At 37.2% G+C, this 19,244-nt stretch overlaps 1 protein-coding gene across 2 annotated transcripts in view; it reads left to right on the top strand.

Annotated features, from left to right (window-relative positions):
* The window catches only part of RBM27 (RNA binding motif protein 27), a 91,567-nt gene that overhangs the window by 52,758 nt on the left and 19,565 nt on the right, over positions 1 to 19,244 (top strand). For both annotated transcript variants that reach the window (XM_036240554.1, XM_036240553.1), the window contains exons 14-19: positions 192 to 332; positions 5,148 to 5,267; positions 6,102 to 6,176; positions 6,310 to 6,474; positions 7,611 to 7,715; positions 7,843 to 8,031. In XM_036240554.1, coding sequence (XP_036096447.1) covers positions 192 to 332; positions 5,148 to 5,267; positions 6,102 to 6,176; positions 6,310 to 6,474; positions 7,611 to 7,715; positions 7,843 to 8,031 — 795 coding nt within the window. The remainder of the gene's footprint in view (positions 1 to 191; positions 333 to 5,147; positions 5,268 to 6,101; positions 6,177 to 6,309; positions 6,475 to 7,610; positions 7,716 to 7,842; positions 8,032 to 19,244) is intronic.

Here is a 19,244-nt window from a genome sequence, read left to right as displayed (position 1 = left end):
CTCTCCCTTCCTCTCTAAAAAATCAATAAAAACATTTTAAAAATAAATAAAGCCTTACAGATAATTAAAGCAACTTCCCTTCCCATTTTCATTCTTATCTTCCTCTTCAAGGTAATCACTATCCTAAATTTGTATCATTCCTGAGCATTCAAAAAATTTTGACCACATGCATGTTTATTTTGTATATACAGATAATGAGCAAACCCCAGACACCGGGTGCATATGTTCTTAACAAAGTTCCTGTGAAACATCGTCTTGGACACACGAGTACTAACCAGAGTGATGCAGCACACTTACTGAATCAGTCGGGTGGTGCTGGAGAGGATTGCCAGGTATGTGTTTCTGTGAGCCTCAGCTATGTTCAGAGTTGTTAACAAATTAATAATCATCCAGATTTGTAATGTCGTATTTCCCTCAGATAAGTGTCATAGCTAATGTAAATGTGGTAGGTATACTTCCCTAATTTTCATGATTCATCCAGAAATTTGCTAGTTAAACTAGTAAAGAGAGCTAGGAAAACTCTGAAAAACAACAAGGGGGCTAGCTCTACTTGACATCAAAAAAATACAATGAAGTCTATGTAACTAAAATAGTTTGATACTGGCACATGAAGAAACAAACCAGTGGAACAGAATAGAAGATAGAAAAATAGGCACACTTACATATAGGAATTTATTTGCCAACACGGTATCTTAGATCAGTGGGGGAAATATAGACTTTATGATAGTGGTGTTGGGCTAACTGGATAGTCATATAGAAAAGATAGAATAAGATTCATTTTTAAAATTACATAATAAACCAGGATATTTTCCAAAAGTATCTGAGATTCAGATGCTGATAGAAATGCTAAATGGTACAGCCCTCATGAAAGGAAATTTGGCAATATCTGGCAAATTTATATGTGCATTTACTCTAAACCAGTAATCTTCCTTCTAAGAATCTATGCCAAAAGTATGCTAGTCAAACTATGAAAAGAAATATGCAAGACCTGTAGACTCTGTATAATAGAAGACTGGAAACAACCCAAATGTTCATCAGTAGGGTACTGGTTACTTAATATGTAGTACATCTACACAATAGCAGATGTTCAGTTTTACAAAGGAATGAAGAACACACACACACACACACACACACACCCCATGTGCTTATTACTAGGATGTATTTAAGTTAAAAGCAAAATGGAACAAAAATGTATAGTCAGCCACTGTTGGTATCAGAAAGGTGCAGTGAACACATGTAAGCAGTTGCTTATAAAAGGGGAAAAAAATTCATATATATCTTGTGACTGTGACAAGAAGGGAAGAAAATAGGTAATTTTGACTCTCTTGTTATGTAGATTTGTCTTAGAACCATGTAAATGCTGCATGTAATTGTAAAAGAAAATGAAAGTAATCCCTAAAAATTAAAAAGAAAAATGAATTACCATGTCTGCATAAAGAGTCATTAAAACACATTATTTGACTATATATTCCTAATGAGATATACCCTGAGGACAAAAGCAATTTATAAAAGCTCAGCAGTCATATGGTTGGCTCTGTTGGTATTCTGAAACTGGTTTGTGAACATTGTAGGATAAATCAAATGAATTATACTGGTATCATTGACAACTGAGATTTTCATTGTGGTTGAAAAAAGAGATGTAATATAGATAAGGTGAAGTCAAAACACTGTAGTCCTGCATTTGAATTGAAATATCAATGCAAATTCAGGTTGTATTTTATCTTAAAAAACAAATAAGCAACAAAAAAACTCCAAAGCATCTTCCTAAGTCTATTCAGTGAAAAGCTCTAGAAACAATGACCAACCCAGTGGTAATGTTTCCCACCCCAAACCCCTAGCACACGAAGGAACCAGAGAAATGGCTTCTCCAAGATATGGGGCTGACAATGTTTCAGATGATCCTAGAATATTTTATCGAACCAGAAAGTGAGGATGTTGTCCAAGATCACTAGAATTCTGTCAAAGAATGAAATAATGTCATAAAAGCTTTATCTACTCACCAATCTTTTAAAAATTTAGAGGACAGAACAGTTAAAGGGTAACAGACTCTGGTGAATGCTAAAGGATTAGTGACCTGGTTTCTTCAACAAATAATTTTTAAGGAAAAGAAAGAGAGGGAACAGTATTAAAAGTGACTTTAAAGAAATATAACCAGTTACACTGTATGGAACTTTATAGATCCCAATTCAAATGAGGAAAATATTTAGCAAATTATAATGCAATCTGGCAGTGGGAATATTTGATATTAAAGAATTAGCCCTGGCCGGTTTGGCTCAGCGGTTAGAGCGTCGGCCTGCGGTCTGGAGAGACCCAGGTTCGGTTCCCACTAAGGGCGCGTACCTTGGTTGATGTTTGTCCCCGGCCCTGATTGGGTCGTGTGGGTGGCAACCACTCGATGTGTCCCTTTCACGTCGATGTTTCTCTCTCTCTCCCTCTTACTCTATCTGAACAAAATATTGAAAAATGTCCTCGGGCGAGGATTAAAAAAAACCATAAAATAAAAAGAATTATTCTTGCACGGCCAGTGTGGCTCATTCATTGAATGTCGACCCATGCACCAAGAGGTCGCTGGTTTGATTCCTGGTCAGGGCACATGACTAGGTTGTGGGCCCCATCCCCAGTGGGGGGCATTCAGGAGGGGGCCAATTTGCTGTCCTGTCTCATCGATGTTTCTAATTCTCCTCCTCCCTTCCTCTCTTTCTGAAATCAATAAAGAAAAAATATTTTTAAAAATATTAACTCTTTAAGTGTGGTGATGGTATATGGTTATGTTTTAGAAGTCTTTATCTTTAGAGATATAACTAAAATCTTGACATATAAAATGATATGTTTGGTATAAAGATGTAATTAGGGATTTAAATAAAACAAGGTCATTTTATGTATATTGATAATTGGTGCTGCTTGGTGATGGATATATCAAGTTTTTTATATAACTATACTGCTGTCTGTTTAAAAAAATTCCATTATACAAAGATAGGAAAAAAAACCCCACAAGTTATATAGTTAGACAGTCTTGACTTAACCTGCTTTTTTATTAGTTGTGTTAAATAATTCATGAGCTTTGGTTTCCTTTTCAATAAACTGACTTTCTGTGAAGATTAAAAAATTTCATGTTGGTAAAGCATGAAGGGAAAGTGCTTAGCACACAGTAAGTGCTCAGTAAATTTTAAGTATTGTCATTTAAAAAAAATATTTTTCTTTATTGATTTTAGAGAGAGAGGAAGGGACAGGGAGAGAGAAATGGAAACATCAATGAGAGAACATTGATTGGCTGCCTCGTGCATGTCCCCCACTGGGGATTGGGCCCACAACCTGGGCATGTGCCCTGACAGGGAATTGAACCCACGACCTCCGGGGCATGAGTCATAGCTCAACCACTGAGCCACACCAGCTGGGCTGTCATTTTTGTTTTAACCAATAATAATAGTAACATGAACAACAGCTGTGCAGGGTTTCTAACTACTTGAGAGACTTTTCTGTGTAAAGTAACTTAAGTTTGAGGATAATTAAGCATTGTATGATCGAGGGTGGTTTTGTATGTTGATATATTATTTACATGATTGAATTTTTCATGAATTTCTTAATATTATATCCTGTGTCCCTTATATCACATATTCAGTTAATTTAAAAATAAAGAGCAGAATGTGTTAGCGAAGACTTGAACCAGATAGATTGTAGCGTAACATGTAGCTAGCTTTGCTGTGCCTTAAAGAGGGGAAGTTTAACTGGAGAGTTATCTGTTCAGAAGAGGAAAGGAATCTAAATACCAAAACTAGCACAGTAAAGATAACCACCACCTTGCTTGCAAAGTGAGATCTGTGAGCTAGCTACTTAGGTTTTATTATAAACTCATAGCATTTGATTAAATATAATACTAAGATTATGATTACAGAGTACCTTAATTAGAATTGCAGTTACTAGAAACATGAGTTCTTATTTGGCATTTCATGTGTGGTACCTTTCAGCCAAAAACCACCAGGAACACACCTAGAGTTGAACAAGTTGAGTTTATTCAGCAAGGGATGGTACACAAACTGGAGGGCACCTCAATTAAGGGGTTCTAGAAAGGACTTATTTTAGGTTTAGGCTGTGTTAGGTGATGTGGGGTAGGATTTAATAAAACAGGAATAATTCTATGATCAGATATCTTAATAAATCTAGCTAGAAGGAGGGAAAACTAGAATGAGGAATATAATTAGTAAAGAAGTTGTAGTAATTTCTACTAGCCAGGATAGAGAGATGATTAGTCATTTTTACGATAGCATTTATATTTTTTTCTGTGTTCAGTCATGATTATGGAGTGATCTTGTTATTGTCATGGTCAAAGTCAGATCTATCATGTTCATAAGAGTGGCCTTGTTTGAGGGGGTGATATTCTGTGAAATTGTTTATGGGGTTTTTGTTTTGTTTTGTTTTAATCTTCACCTGAGGATATTTTTCCCATTTATCTTCAGATACAGTGGGAGGGACAGAGGCAGGCAGAGAGAGAGAGAGAGAGAGAGAGAGAGAGAGATCGATTGGTTGCCTCTCACCTGACCCCAACCAGGGCTGGGGATTGAACTGCAACTGAAGTATGTGCCCTTGACCAGAATCAAACCCAAGACTCTTTGGTCCATGGGCCAACGCTCCAAACTGGCTAGGGCAAAACTGTTTGTGTTTAATAGGAAGAGCTAGCTGTGAGGTGCAGGACAGCTCATAGATGTCAGGGCTTGTAGTTCTTTTCATCAAAATTAAAAGAGAGAAGAAAAATATGTGATTGCACTCAGAAACACATTATTGCAAAAAATTAATTTTTTAAAAAATTTGAACGTCAATCAAATTTATGTTTAAAGAGCTAGTCTTATAAGTATGGCTTTTAAATGTAAAATATAAAATTTAATCCCCCCCCCCAAAGAAATATATGCACTCTTTTTAAAATAACTTTGAGGCCCTGGCCAGGTAGCTCGGTTGGCTAGAGCGTCTGTCATCCCAATATACTAAAGTTTCAGGTTTGAACTCCTGTCACGGTACATATAAGAATCTACCAATGAATGCATGAATGGGTAGAACAGCAGACCACCCCCCCAATCAATCAATCAATCAAAAATTTTAAATAAAAAGACTAACACATTTCTAAGATTTAATTCAATCATATTTGTGTTTCACAGATATTTTCATCTCCAGGCCATCCAAAAATGATGTACAGCTCCTCAAACTTAAAGACTCCTTCAAAACTTTGTTCAGGGTCTAAATCTCACGATGTTCAAGAAGTTCTTAAAAAGAAGCAGGTAAAGCTTTGATTCTTCTTTTGTTAAAGAGGAAAGAATCCACTAAATTCTTAAGTGATATGTTAATAACATCAACAGTTGATGTTGTTATGGAACTCCATCATCATGTTTATTTAGCTACTGCTGGATACAGTGTACACTTGAACATAAGGTGAACAAACAGAAAAAATGTTTTGCAATTGCCTGTGATGGCTTCATCAAGCACAAGGAAAGGCTTTTTTCTGTATAAAAGTAAACAATAGCGAGCTGTAATTTTTTTTTTTTTTTCATTCTGCAAGGGATTGAAGCAGACATAATTCATTATTTATTTTCTTTTTCATATCATCTTAGATTTAAACTCACAGAGTTTTTCAAGTAAAATATAGGTATTATCTCAGTATAATTTGAGATTTAGTTAACAGGGATGAAAGGCAACATTTTTCTGGCAAAAGATAAATTTTGCTATTGTTTCTAATCTGTAGTTCATCTCACATTTTTATACTTCAAAAATAAGGATTTGGCTTATTTACATTGGCAAGGGAGAACACTTGTTTTTCCTCATAGGTACATTTAGGTTATTCAAGTGAATAAACCTCATAGATACAGCTAATTAGCATTCAGTCTTTTAAATATTTTTTTAAAGTAGTTATAAATGTATACTCCTTTGTATTGGAAGTGTTGGGAAAATAAATTTAAAGCTCTTATCTGTGATTTCAGCTATTTTTTGATTAGGGGGGAAATCTATCTTTATTATTGGAATGGCCCAGAAGAAATGAGTAGAGAATAAAGTAGCCTTATTTATCGTTGGCAAATTTTGTCATCCATTGCTAATTTTTTCTTTAACTGTTCATCTAGGAAGCAATGAAGCTACAACAAGATATGAGGAAAAAAAGGCAAGAAGTGTTAGAAAAGCAAATAGAATGCCAGAAGGTAAGACAAGAGCTCTTTATTTGACTGTTGGAATTGATATATAGAATGGGATCCCTAATGGTAAAAAATGTTAAGGGTTATTGATATTAAACTTTACTAAGCATAGTTTTACTTTTCCCTGTTTGTTTTATAGATGCTAATATCCAAGCTAGAAAAAAACAAAAACATGAAACCAGAAGAGAGAGCAAATATAATGAAGACTTTGAAAGAGCTTGGTGAGAGGATCTCACAACTGAAAGATGAATTAAAAACATCTTCTGCAGTCTCTACACCATCTAAAGTAAAGACTAAAACAGAGGTATCTGTTTGCATTTTTTATTCAACATGGGGATATTGAATGTCTTATGTGCTCGGCACTTTGAAAGTACAGTGGAACCCTTATGTGTCTAATATTCTCATGGGGAGATAATTATACTAACAAGTTTTAAAAATATTTCTATAGATATTCTGTACTCTCTTTGAAAGAGATGATAATACCCTGTTTGAATAAAGGTGTGTTGTTTTAATAGAAATTTTTAGTTCTCTGTGCTGAAAATGAAGCTGCTAGAGTGATGGCGAGCAAAGAGGTTATTTCCTATTTCAGCGGTTTTATAATAAATAATACTGTTGAAAAAAAATTTTTTTTTACAAGAGTCATTTGCTGTAGTATAGGTAAAAATGTGGCATTCTATTGGAAAGAATAATTGGAAGTTCTATATCCATTTAAGTCTAATTGTTAATTTTTGTTTTTTTTAATCATAGGTGACTACTTGCTTTACGCAGTGGTTCCATTATTATACCTCAGCTGTGTAGTGGGATTTTAGGTTAATTTTCAGCACTTTGAGATCAAGAATATGTCAGATATAAAGAACACAAAATCTTTATTTACAGTATTATATTACATTTGAAATTGTGGTTAAGATTGTTTTTTAAAAATATAATAAAAATGTTTTTATTGAAATTTCCCCCAATTGTGAAAATTAAAGAGAATATATATGGGAGAAAAATAATCTCTCATAATCACTTACCTAAAGACTGATTATTTGTCTCGAAAGAGTGGCAGTGGTTATAGGGTTCATATCTAAAAGCAGTTATGTAACTATTGTTTGTACTATGAATGAATTTTTACTGTATCATTTATTTTGCCCCTACTGTGTTTTATTTATGATGTTAATTATGTGAAAATCATTCTCAACCCCTCATCTCAGATGACTGTTTTCAAAGTGTGAGTTTTAGGCCATCTTAAGCAGTGAATTGCTATTTTTACTGATATCATTATAATCTCTACATGTTGTCAGTATTATATTCGTAAAGTTACTTTCTCTAAAACACCCGTGTTTATTGCACCCTCTCTCATTTTCCCAAGAGATCTGTGTCATTCTGTAAGTATAATGTTTTGAATAAGATCTTGGAAGTAATCCTAAAGATATACTTTAACTCTTAATTTTCCCCAAGGCCCAGAAAGAACTATTAGATACTGAGCTGGACCTTCACAAGAGGCTGTCTTCAGGAGAAGATACAACAGAGTTACGGAAAAAACTCAGTCAGTTACAGGTTGAGGTGAGACTTAAGAGGAGTTACTGACTCACCACGTTTAACATCTCAAAACATAGTTTTCTCTTTTTCTATTTTCAAAGTTTAATCTAACAGTGTATATTTTATTCTACCTTTGGTTGCTTTTATTCAGGCTGCACGGCTAGGTATATTACCAGTGGGTCGTGGAAAGACGATGTCCTCCCAAGGTCGAGGAAGAGGCCGAGGTCGTGGAGGAAGAGGAAGGGGCTCACTGAATCACATGGTGGTGGACCACCGGCCCAAAGCACTATCAGTTGGGGGACTCACTGAAGAGGAAAAAGATGACTTACTTCATTTCTCAGTAAGTTTTTAAAGTAGCAAATACTAACTCTAAAAACACTGTATTCAGCATTTCCTGGCGGCGTTCTTTATAAGTGTCAAATGTTTTATGGATTAGAAAGTAAGTTGTAAAAATATGGGTACTAGTAAATTTTTATTTATACATCTGAAGGTCAAGAAATAGCTCATGTTCTGTAATTCCATAATGCTACTCATCCCAGTGCTATCTCTGACTTTTATTTTAGGGCTGTTGCATGCTTTACCAGGTGTTTGTAGTTAAGTGAAAAGGATCAGGGATGAAGGCAAAATTCAAAGGAAGAATTTAATAGGATACGAGACATATTTAGTCATGTTCTGTATACATGTGCGACCATTTACTTACAAAGAAACGTGCAAATAGAGGTTTGATACAGGTAAACATCTTTATTATTTTGCACATAAACGGTATCTTCTCTTTTCAACAACTCATTAATTCACTCAGTAAATACTGAGTGTTATTTGTGCTGGAGCATTTGCACACATTATCTCATTTATTCTTAAACAACTGTACAAAGTGCATGTGAAATCCCATGTGTACAGATGGGAAAACTAAAGCTTAAAATAAGTTAACCAAGATGAAACAGTTAATAAGTGGTAGAACCAAGGTAGAAACGCACAATTGGCTGTTAGCATCAGAATCCTTATTCCTTAGATTGCTTTTTTTTTACATTTTTTTATCCTCACCCGAGGACATTTTTTCATTTTTTGTTCAGATGGAGTGGGAGGGAGAGAGAGGGAGAGAGAGAGAGAGAAAAAAAAAAACATTGATGTGAAAGGGACACATCAAGTGGCTGCCTCCCACATGACCCAACCAGGGCTGGGGACAAACTGCAACTGAGGTACGTGCCCTTAGCAGAAATCAAACCCGGGTCTCTCTGGACCACAGGCCAATCGATGTTCTAACCGCTGAACCAAACCGGCCAGGGCCTCAGATTGCTTTTTTAAGAGAAAATGTTTTCAGCCTTATTAAGCATTAAAGGTGGTGGGGGAAATCTTAAAGAACAAGGCTTCATTCCAGAATTACTTACTAGCTGGTGCTCATTAATCCTGTTTCACCCTATCGGAAAATTGTGGGTTGTAACCAGGTGTCCAGATTTTAGAATCTTTGGGCTGTGGCCTGTTCACTCTTGAGCCAGTTCTTTTACTAATCTGCCCCTTATTTTCTTTTTTTGTAAAGTGGGAGGCTAGCTTTAAGTGACTTCTTTGAGAAATAAGATAATATTTGGAGCACTAGACATGGGCAGGTTATTCGGTGGAAGCTGGGTGAATGTTAATTTTTTTCTTTTCTTTTTTTTATTTTATTTTTTAAAAATTTTTATTGTTTGATGTAAAATGTATTACAGATGTTCCACATTTTTCCCCCATTGACCCCCTCCTCCCCCCTCCCGCCCCCCTCCCACCTTTTCCTACACTATTGTCTGTGTCCATTGGTTATGCATATAAGTTCTTTGGTTTATTTCTTCCTACCCCCCATCCCCTTTCCCTTTGAGGTTTGTCAGTCTAGCAATGAATTTGTACTTCTTAATCTCTTCAGCTTTTTAACCCATTCCCCCAAACCCCTCCCTACTGGCAACCAACAAAATGTTCTCTGTATCTATGAGAATGTTTCTGTTCTTCCTGTTCATTTTGTTTGTAGATTCCATTGTTGATAGATATGTATTCATTGCATTTTGTTTGTTCATACATTTTATCTTTTTCTTCAAAAAGACCCTTCATCATTTCATATAATAACGGTTTGGTAGTGATGAACTCCTTTAACTTTTTCTTGTCTGGGAAAGTTTTTATATGTCCATCAATTCTAAATGACAGCTTTGCAGGATAGAGTAATTTTGGTTGTAGGTTCTTGGTTTTCATCACTCTGAATATTTCTTGCCACTCCCTTCTGGTTTGCAAAGTTTCTTTTGAGAAATCAGCTGACAGCCTAATGGGAACTCCCTTGTAGGTAACTAGCTGCCTTTCTCTTGCTGCTTTTAAGATTCTCTCCTTGTCTTGAACCTTTTGCATTTTTTTCCCCAGTATAATTTCTTTTTCATTTATGTTTTTGTTATAGATATTTTACCTTTTTTACCCCATTGGCACCCCCCACCCCACCCCACCTCCGCCCCGTCCCCGGCTTAGTTGTCCATGTCCATTGGTCATGCATACATGCATTATAAGTTCTGTGGTTTATCTCTTCCCACCCCCCCACCCCCTCTTCTGAGGGATGTCAGTCTGTGCCCTACTTTCATGTTTCTGGGTCTACTGTATTCCTCAGACTGTTATGTTAATTATATTCTGTATATAAGTGAGATCATGTGGTATTTGTCTTTTTCTGCTTGGCTTCTTTCACTTAGGATAATACTTTCCAGGTCCCTCCATGTCGTCTCAAAGGATAAGAGATCTTTCTTCCTTACTGCTGCATAGTACTCCATTGTGTATATGTACCACCGCTTTTTTATCCATTCGTCTACTGATGGACACTTGGGCTGTTTCCAGATCTTAGCTATTGTAAATAGTGCTGCTATGAACATGGGGGTACATATATTCTTCCTGATTGGTGTTTCAAGCTTCTTAGGGTATATTCCTAGAGGTGGGATCACTGGGTCAAATGGTAGTTCAATTTTTAATTTTTTGAGGTAACACCATATTGTTTTCCACAGCAGCTGCACCAGTCTGCATTCCCACCAGCAGTGTACTAGAGTCCCCTTTTCTCCACACCCCCGCCAACACTTGTTGTTTGATGATTTGTTGATGGCGGCCATTCTGACAGGTGTGAGGTGATACCTCATTGTTGTTTTAATTTGCATCTCTCTGATGATTAGTGATGTTGAGCATTTCTTCATACGTCTTTTGGCCCTTTGTATGTCCTGTTTGGAGAGGTGTCTGTTCAGCTCCTCTGCCCATTTTTTAATTGGGTTCTTTGTCTTCCTTTTGTTGAGTTGTATGAGCACTCTATATATATTGGAAATTAACCCCTTATCTGATACATCATTGGCAATGATGTTCTCCCATACAGTGGGTTGCCTTTCCATTTTGATGATTGTTTCTTTTGCTGTGCAGAAGCTTTTTAGTTTGATGTAGTCCCAGGTGTTAATTTTTTCCTTTATTTCTGTTAGGGGATGTATCAGTGAAAATTCTGCTCCGTATGATGTCCAAAATTTTGTTGCCTACATTTTCTTCTAGAATTTTTATGGATTCACGGGTCACATTTAAGTCTTTTATCCATTTTGAGTTTATTCTTGTGTATGGTGTAAGTTGGTCTAGTTTCATTTTTTTGCATGTAGCTGTCCAATTTTCCCAACACCATTTATTAAAGAGGCTGTCTTTACTCCACTGTATGCTCTTGCCACCTTTGTCAATTATTAATTGAGCGTATTGCCTTGGGTCCATTTCTGGGTTCTCAGTTCTGTTCCACTGGTCTATATGCCTGTTCTTGTGCCAGTACCAGGCTGTTTTGGTTACAGTCGCTTTGTAGTATAACCTGATATCTGGTATTGTGATCCCACCAACTTTGTTCTTTTTTTTCAAGATTGCTGTGGCTATTCGGGGTCTTTTTTGGTTCCATATGAACTTTTGAAGAATCTGTTCTAGTTCTATGAAATATGTCGTTGGTATTTTGATGGGGATTGCATTGAATCTATATATTGCTTTGGGTAGTATGGACATTTTAATGATGTTAATTCTTCCAATCCATGAACAGAGTATGTGCTTCCACTTTTTTATATCTTCCTCTATTTCTTTTTTCAGTGACCTGTAGTTTTCTGCAAATAGGTCCTTTACTTCTTTGGTTAAGTTTATTCCTAGGTATCGTAATTTTTTTGGCGCAATGGTAAATGGGATTGTTTTTTCAGTTTCTCTTTCTGTGAGTTCACCATTGGTGTACAAGAATGCCGTCGATTTCTTGACGTTAATTTTGTATCCTGCTACTTTGCGAAATTCATTTATTAAGTCTAGTAGATTTTTGATGGAGTCTTTAGGGTTTTCTATGTATAATATCATGTCATCTGCAAATAATGACAGTTTCACTTCCTCCTTTCCAATTTGGATCCTTTTTATTTTTTCTTCTTGTCTGATTGCTGTGGCTAAGACTTCCAGTACAATGTTAAATAAGAGTGGCAAAAGTGGACATCTCTGTCTTGTTCCTGTTCTTAATGGAAATGTTTTTAGTTTCTGTCCATTGAGTATGATGTTGGCTGTAGGTCTTTCATATATGGCCTTATGTCGAGATATGATCCCTCTATTCCCACATTGCTGAGCGTTTTTATCAGAAATGGATGCTGGATTTTGTCAAATGCTTTTTTAGCATCTATTGATATGATCATGTGGTTTTTAGTCTTCATTTTGTTTATGTGGTGTATCATGTTTATTGATTTTCGAATATTGTACCAGCCTTGCATCCCTGGAATGAATCCCACTTGGTCATGGTGAATAATTTTTTTGATGTATTTCTGGATCCGATTTGCTAATATTTTATTCAGGATTTTGGCGTCTATGTTCATCAGGGATATTGGCCTGTAGTTTTCTTTCTTCGTAGTATCTTTATCTGGTTTTGGAATTAGAATTATGCTGGCCTCATAGAACGTGTTTGGAAGTCTTCCTTCTTCTTGAATTTTTTGAAATAGTTTGAGGAGAATGGGTGTTATTTCTTTTTTGAATGTTCGGTAAAACTCCCCCGTGAAGCCATCTGGGCCTGGGCTTTTGTTTGCTGGGAGAGTCTTGATTACCTCTTCAATTTCCTTAGTTGTTATTGGTCTGTTCAAGTTTTCTATCTCTTCCGGGAATAGTTTTGGGAGACTGTGTGTTTCTAGAAATTTGTCCATTTCACTTAGATTTTCGAATTTGTTGCCATATAGTTGTTCATAGTAGTTAACAATCTTTTGTATTTCCGTAGTGTTGGTTGTTACTTCTTCTCTTTCATTTCTGATTTTGTGTATTTGGGTTCTCTCTCTTTGTTTCTTGGTGAGTCTAGCTAAGGGTCCATCAATCTTGTTTATCTTTTCGAAAAACCAGCTCTTTGTTTCATTGATCCTTTGAATTGTTTTTTTGGTCTCTATGTCATTTATTTCTGCTCTGATCTTTACTATTTCCTTCCTTCTACTTGCTCTGGGGTTTTCTTTTTGTTTGCTTTCTAATTCTTTAAGTTGTGAGGTTAGATAGTCAATTAGAAATTTTTCTTGTTTTTTGAGGTAGGCCTGTAGTGCTATAAACTTCCCTTTCAGAACTGCTTTTGCTGCATCCCATAGATTTTGTGTTGTTGTGTGTTCATTTTCATTGGTTTCCAGGAAGTTTTTAATTTCTTCCTTGATCTCCTCGGTGACCCATTCATTGTTTAATCACATGCTATTTAGCCTCCATGTGTTGAAATGTCTGCATGTTCTTGTTGCAATTGATTTCTAGTTTCATGCCATTGTGATCTGAGAATATGCTTGATATGATTTCAGTCTTCTTGAACTTTTAGATATTTAGTTTGTGTCCTATCATGTGGTCTATCTTTGAGAATGTCCCATGTGCACTTGAGAAGAATGTGAATTCTGTAGTTTTGGGGTGTAATTCTCTGTAGATATCTATTAAATCCATTTGGTCTAGTGCTTCATTTAGAGTCTCTGTTTTCTTGCTAATTTTTTGCCTTGAGGATCTATCCAGTGCTGTCAACGTGGTGTTGAAGTCCCCTGCTATGATTGTATTGTTGTCGATTTCTCCTTGGAAGTCCTCCAGAAGATTTTTAATATATTTTGGTGCTCCTATATTGGGTGCATATATGTTTATCAAGGTTATATCTTCCTGTTGGATAGATCCTTTCAATATTATATAGTGGCCTTCTTTGTCTCTAGTTATGGTCTTCATTTTCAAATCTATGTTATCAGATATGAGAATTGCTACCCCAGCTTTTTTTTGCTTTCCATTTGCTTGGAAAATATTTTTCCATCCCTTCACTTTCAACCTATGTGAGTCTTGTTGAGAGATGGGTCTCTTGTAAACGACGTATAGATGCGTCATGCTTTCTTATCCAATCAGCTACTCTGTGTCTTTTTATGGGAGCATTCAATCCATTTACGTTTAAGGTGATTATTGATATGTACTTATTTATTGCCATTTTTGTTTAGTGTGGTTCTATTTTTCTTCCCATTTCTCCTGCTAATTACAGCAGTCCTTTTAACATTTCTTGCAGTGCTGGTTTGGTGCTAATGTATTCCCTTAGCCTTTTTTTGTCTGGGAAGCTCTTTATTTGATCTTCTATTTTGAATGATCGCCTTGCTGGGTAGAGTAGTCTTGGATTCAGATTCTTGTTTTTCATGACTTTGATTACTTCATGCCATTCTCTTCTTGCCTGTAGTGTTTCTTGTGAGAAGTCAGCTGAGAGCCTTATGGTGTTCCCTTTGTAGGTAACCTGTTGCTTATCTCTTGCTGCTTTTAGGATTCTCTTTGTCTTTAATTTATGGCATTTTAATTACTATGTGTCTTGGTGTGGGCCTGTTTGGGTTCTTCTTACTTGGGACTCTCTGTGCTTCTTGAACTTGAATGCCTTCTTCCTTCACCAAATTAGGGAAGTTTTCTGTCACTATTTTTTTTTTTAATATATTCTCTATCCCTTGCTCATTTTCTTCTTCTTCTTCTTCTTCGGGGACTCCTATGATGCGAATATTATTACGTTTCCAGTTGTCCCATAGTTCTCTTAAGCTGTCTTCCTGTTTTTTAATAGTTTTTTTCCTTTTGTTTTTCTGATTGGTTGATTTTTTCTTCCCTGTCTTCTAATTCACTGATCCAGTCCTCAGCTTTTTCTACTCTGCTTTTTAAACCTTCCAATGTGTTTTTAATTTCTGATATGTCATTTTTTATCTCTTCTTGATGGTTTTTAATTTCCAGTTGGCTTATTTTCAGTGTCTCTATGTCTTTACTCATGCTGTTCAGCTTCCTCAAGATCATGGCTCTGAATTCTAGCTCTGTTAACATGGCTAATTCCTCCACATTGATCTCATCTTCGGTGGAGGTCTCTTGCTCTTTCATTTGGCTTCTGTTTCTGTGTTTCACCATTTTGGTTATCACTGTGGGCTTTAGAGCCTGTCAAGTTTTCCCTGTGGGTGTTGGTGTTCTGCTGTTTGTGGCACCCTCTCCTGGGTTTAGATGAGCGAGGGAGGACCCACGGTGAACACTGTCAAGTCTTACTTTCCTGGTTAAAGTTGCCAGCCCAGGAAAGGTACTGTACTGTTATCCTCTTGCTTTTTGCCTGGAGGCTAGCAGTTGAGGTTACTTGATGAGTTTTGGGTTGTCAGTTGATTGAAAAGCTCCCTCAGGTGCTTAGCACAAGGGGATTTCCCGAGGGTGGGGCAGATGCTGGTTGTTAGTGAGCCTCAATTAGCACTTCAATGGCCCACAGGGTGGGGTTGGATCTCCGAGGGAGGGGCTGCTGCCTCTCCCCAGAGCCCTGGGATGGAGCAATGTGGCCACCGTCCTGGGTGGCTGGTACTCCGCAAACGCTCTGGGTGCCCTCCAAATCCCGAGTGTCCCTACACAGCTCCAGTCTGCCCTCCCTCTGCCGGAGCCCATGGTGAGTGACTGTGACTGTTTTAGCCTCTGTCCCGGCTCTGCGCTGTGGAGCCGCCTGGGAGTGTAACTTGAGGGCACTGCTCCCAGCTAAGGCCGCTGCCGAGCTGCTGACCGGGGGCTCCCAGCCCCGTCTCGTGCCTTGGCAAGCCTACCGGGATGGAGTCAGTGTCCTTCGTTGTATGGTCCTCGCAAGCTGCTTTTCTGTTGGTTTTTCCCGTCAATTTGTCTGTGTTATAGTTGTAATTCCAGTTTGGTTCTGGGAGACGGTCTGTGTAGCTTCCGTTCACTCCGCCGCCATTTTTCCTTTCCTAATTTTTTTCTTTTAATATTGAGTATATAAAATTAAAACCCCCTTGCCAAATAAGTTGGGCATTTAGACCCAGTGCCACCTCAGATGAGGTGATACTGGGTGATGTAAAGCAGAATTTTTATAAATTTGTCTCTGCAGAAAGTTCTAGTTATAAAAAGTAGGTATAATCATAGGAAGCTGCATGCTCTGTCCTGAGTGTCACTGGAGACAATATATAGATGTTTTAAGTTTTAACCCAGAAGTGACGCTCATATGGCTCTTTCCTTTTCATAAGCAGAATCATTCTAGATCATCTCATGATAACCAGTTTTTACATAAATGCATGCTATAAGTATGAAATATAGCGTTTGGTTTGTGGAAAGAGGCATGGCCAGGCGTTTGGGGAGGGAGTAAACAAAGCTAAGGCAGATGAGGGAATTTCAAGGAGGAGACACTGCCATTGGTCTTGATGGTGTTATTTGGGGGTTTTTTTTTTTGGTTTTTGATAAAGTGCTTATCAGATAGTCTTGAGTACTAGAAACACATTTACCCTGGTAACAGATACTTGGCAGTATAGTATTCATTCTTTGCAAGAAATTTTGAAATATGTATGCCTATATATTACTGTAAATAGATTTAGCAGGTTTAAAGGGTAACTCTTCTTCAAGATATTTTATATCCTGCAAAGGCTATGGTAAAAATGTATGTTTTTACTGTCTTTAATTATTGTGAAAGGATCATGGAAGATTCATATTTGTATGAAAAATGATGCATCGGTTCAGGTGAAGTTATTCTGAAGAGTGCAGACCTAATTTTGGAGTCCTTCAGTTTATTTTTTATCCAGCACTCCACTTCTGAGAACTTAATCACAAGGGAATTGTTGGGGTTGTATGCAAACAATACCTGTGGGTATTCTCAGTGTAGCATGCTTAATATTTGGAAATGGAAACAATCTAAATGGTCATGGATACTTTGCTGCAATTTAAAAACTTGTTTTTAAAGAATAGTGACACAAGAAAATTCTCAGGATTGACTTTTAGGTTACAAATAAGTAGGATGCAAGATTAAATATAAACAAAAAAATAAAAGTGCATTAAATTGTTAGTTGGGTGACAAAATTCGTTTTTCATTTTTTTCCTTCGAAGCACTTCTCTATTTTCCTAGCTTTCCAAATGAACATATATTGCTTTTTAAATTAGGCCTTTTAACCTCACATTCACTTTTAGGTGAAACGTCAGCATTTTTATGGTGTATTTTAAAACCAAATTTGAGGATATGTGTTAATATTGGGCTTTTAGGTCCCAGATACCCATATAAAATATGTGTAAATTAAAGTATACACAAATTTAAAATATATAAAATATTTAACATATTATTCAAGCTTTATATAACAACATAAAACATATGTAATAATATATAAATATTTAAATAGTATGTATCAGAGATCAGCAGACTTTTTCTGTAAAGGACCAGATAGTAAATATTTTAGGTTTTTGAGGACTACATACAGTCTCTGTCACATTTTCTTTTTCTCCTTCTTTCCCCTCATCTGCCCCCACCTCTCCTTTTTCCTTCTTTTTCTTTTAAAAATATAAAAGCTGCCCAGCCGGTATGGCTCAGTGGGTTCAGTATGGACCCATGCACCAAGAGGCTGTCAGTTTGATTCCTGGTCAGGGCACATGCCCAGGTTGTAGGTCCAGTCCCGAGTGGGGGAGCATGCAGGAGGCGGCCAGTTGATGTTCTCTCGCATCAATATTTCTCTCTCTCACTTTCCTCCCTTTCTCTTTCAAAAATTAATCAAGAAAAAAAAATTTTTTTTTTTAAAGAAATTGAAAGCTATTTTTAGGCTCATGCCAGTTTGGCTAAGTGGTTAGAGCATTGACCCGGGGAACAATGGGGTATGGGTTTCATTCTTGGTCAAGGGCACATATCCTGGTTGCAGGTTCAACCCCCAGCGTATATATAAGACATATATAAAATTGTTCATAATAGTGGAGGGAAAGAGAAGAGAAACACCTTAAGTAGCCATCAGTAGGCAGTAACTATCAGTAGTTCACAAAAGAGGCGTTTTGGCGGAGGAAGGAAGGGAAAGGAGTACTTTCTGGGAAGGTTTATCTCACTGTTTTTTTTTGTTTTGTTTTTTTGTGTTTTTTTTTTTTATCCTCACCCGAGGACATTTTTCCATTTTTTGTTCAGGTAGAGTGGGAGGGAGAGAGAGGAACAGAGAGAGAGAGAAACATCGATGTGAAAGGAACACATCGAGTGGCTGCCACCTACCCAACCGACTGGGGCCGTGGACAAACTGCAACCGAGGTATGCGCCCTTAGCGGGAATCGAACCCGGGTCTCTCAGGACCGCAGGCCGACGCTCTAACCACTGAGCCAAACCGGCCAGGGCCCACTGTTTTTTTATATATATATATATTTTTTTAGCAAGACAGAAACATTGATGTGAGAGAGAAACATCGATTGGCTGCCTCCTACATGCTCTCTACTGGGAATTGAGCCCACAGCCTGGGCATATGTCCTAACGGAATCAATCTGGGACCTCTTAGTCCCTGGGGCGATGCTCAATCCCAGCCACACCTGCCGGGCATAGAAAGAACTTTTTAAAAAAGAAGTCTTATTTGTGTTTCTTTCATTTAACAGAAGTCTGAGGATATTAAAGACCTTCCTGAAGAATTTCCTTTAAATATTTATTTTTTATTTTCTTTTAACATTATATATTTTTTATTTTATTTTATTTACTTATTTATCCTCACCCAATTTTTTCATTTTTTGTTCAGATAGAGTGGGAGGGGGAGAGAGAGTGAGAGAAACATCGACGTGAAAGGGACACATCGAGTGGCTGCCACCCACACGACCAACCAGGGCCTGGGACAAACTGCAACTGAGGTACGCGCCCCTAGCGGGAATCGAACCGGGGTCTCTCTGGACCACACGCCAACGCTCTAACCGCTGAGCCAAACCGGCCAAGGCTTATTTATTTATTTTTTTATTAATTTATTTTTGTTACAGATGTTTCTCCTTTTTTCCCCCACATTGACTCCCTCCTCCCTGTCCCCTCCCACCCAGTCCCCAGTTTTGTTGTCTATGTCCATTGGTTATACATACATGCATATAAGTTCTGTGGTTTATCCCTTCCCTCCAACCCCCCTTCTGAGGAATGTTAGTCTGTACCCTACTTCTATGTCTCTAGGTCTGTTTTGTTCATCAGTTTGTTTAGTTCATTATATTCCAGAAATAAGCGAGACCATGTGATATTTGTCTTTCTCTGCTTGGCTTGTTTCGCTTCGGATAATACTTTCAGGTCCCTCCATGTCATCTCAAAGGATAAGGGATCTTTCTTTCTCATAGCTGCATAGTACTCCATTGTGTATATGT

This window comes from Molossus molossus, unplaced genomic scaffold, assembly GCF_014108415.1.
Source record: "Molossus molossus isolate mMolMol1 unplaced genomic scaffold, mMolMol1.p scaffold_m16_p_4, whole genome shotgun sequence".
In the NCBI taxonomy this organism is placed as follows: Eukaryota; Metazoa; Chordata; class Mammalia; order Chiroptera; family Molossidae; genus Molossus; species Molossus molossus.
The sequence above is the reverse complement of the archived record's forward strand: the minus strand, read 5'-3'. Positions and strand labels throughout refer to the sequence as shown.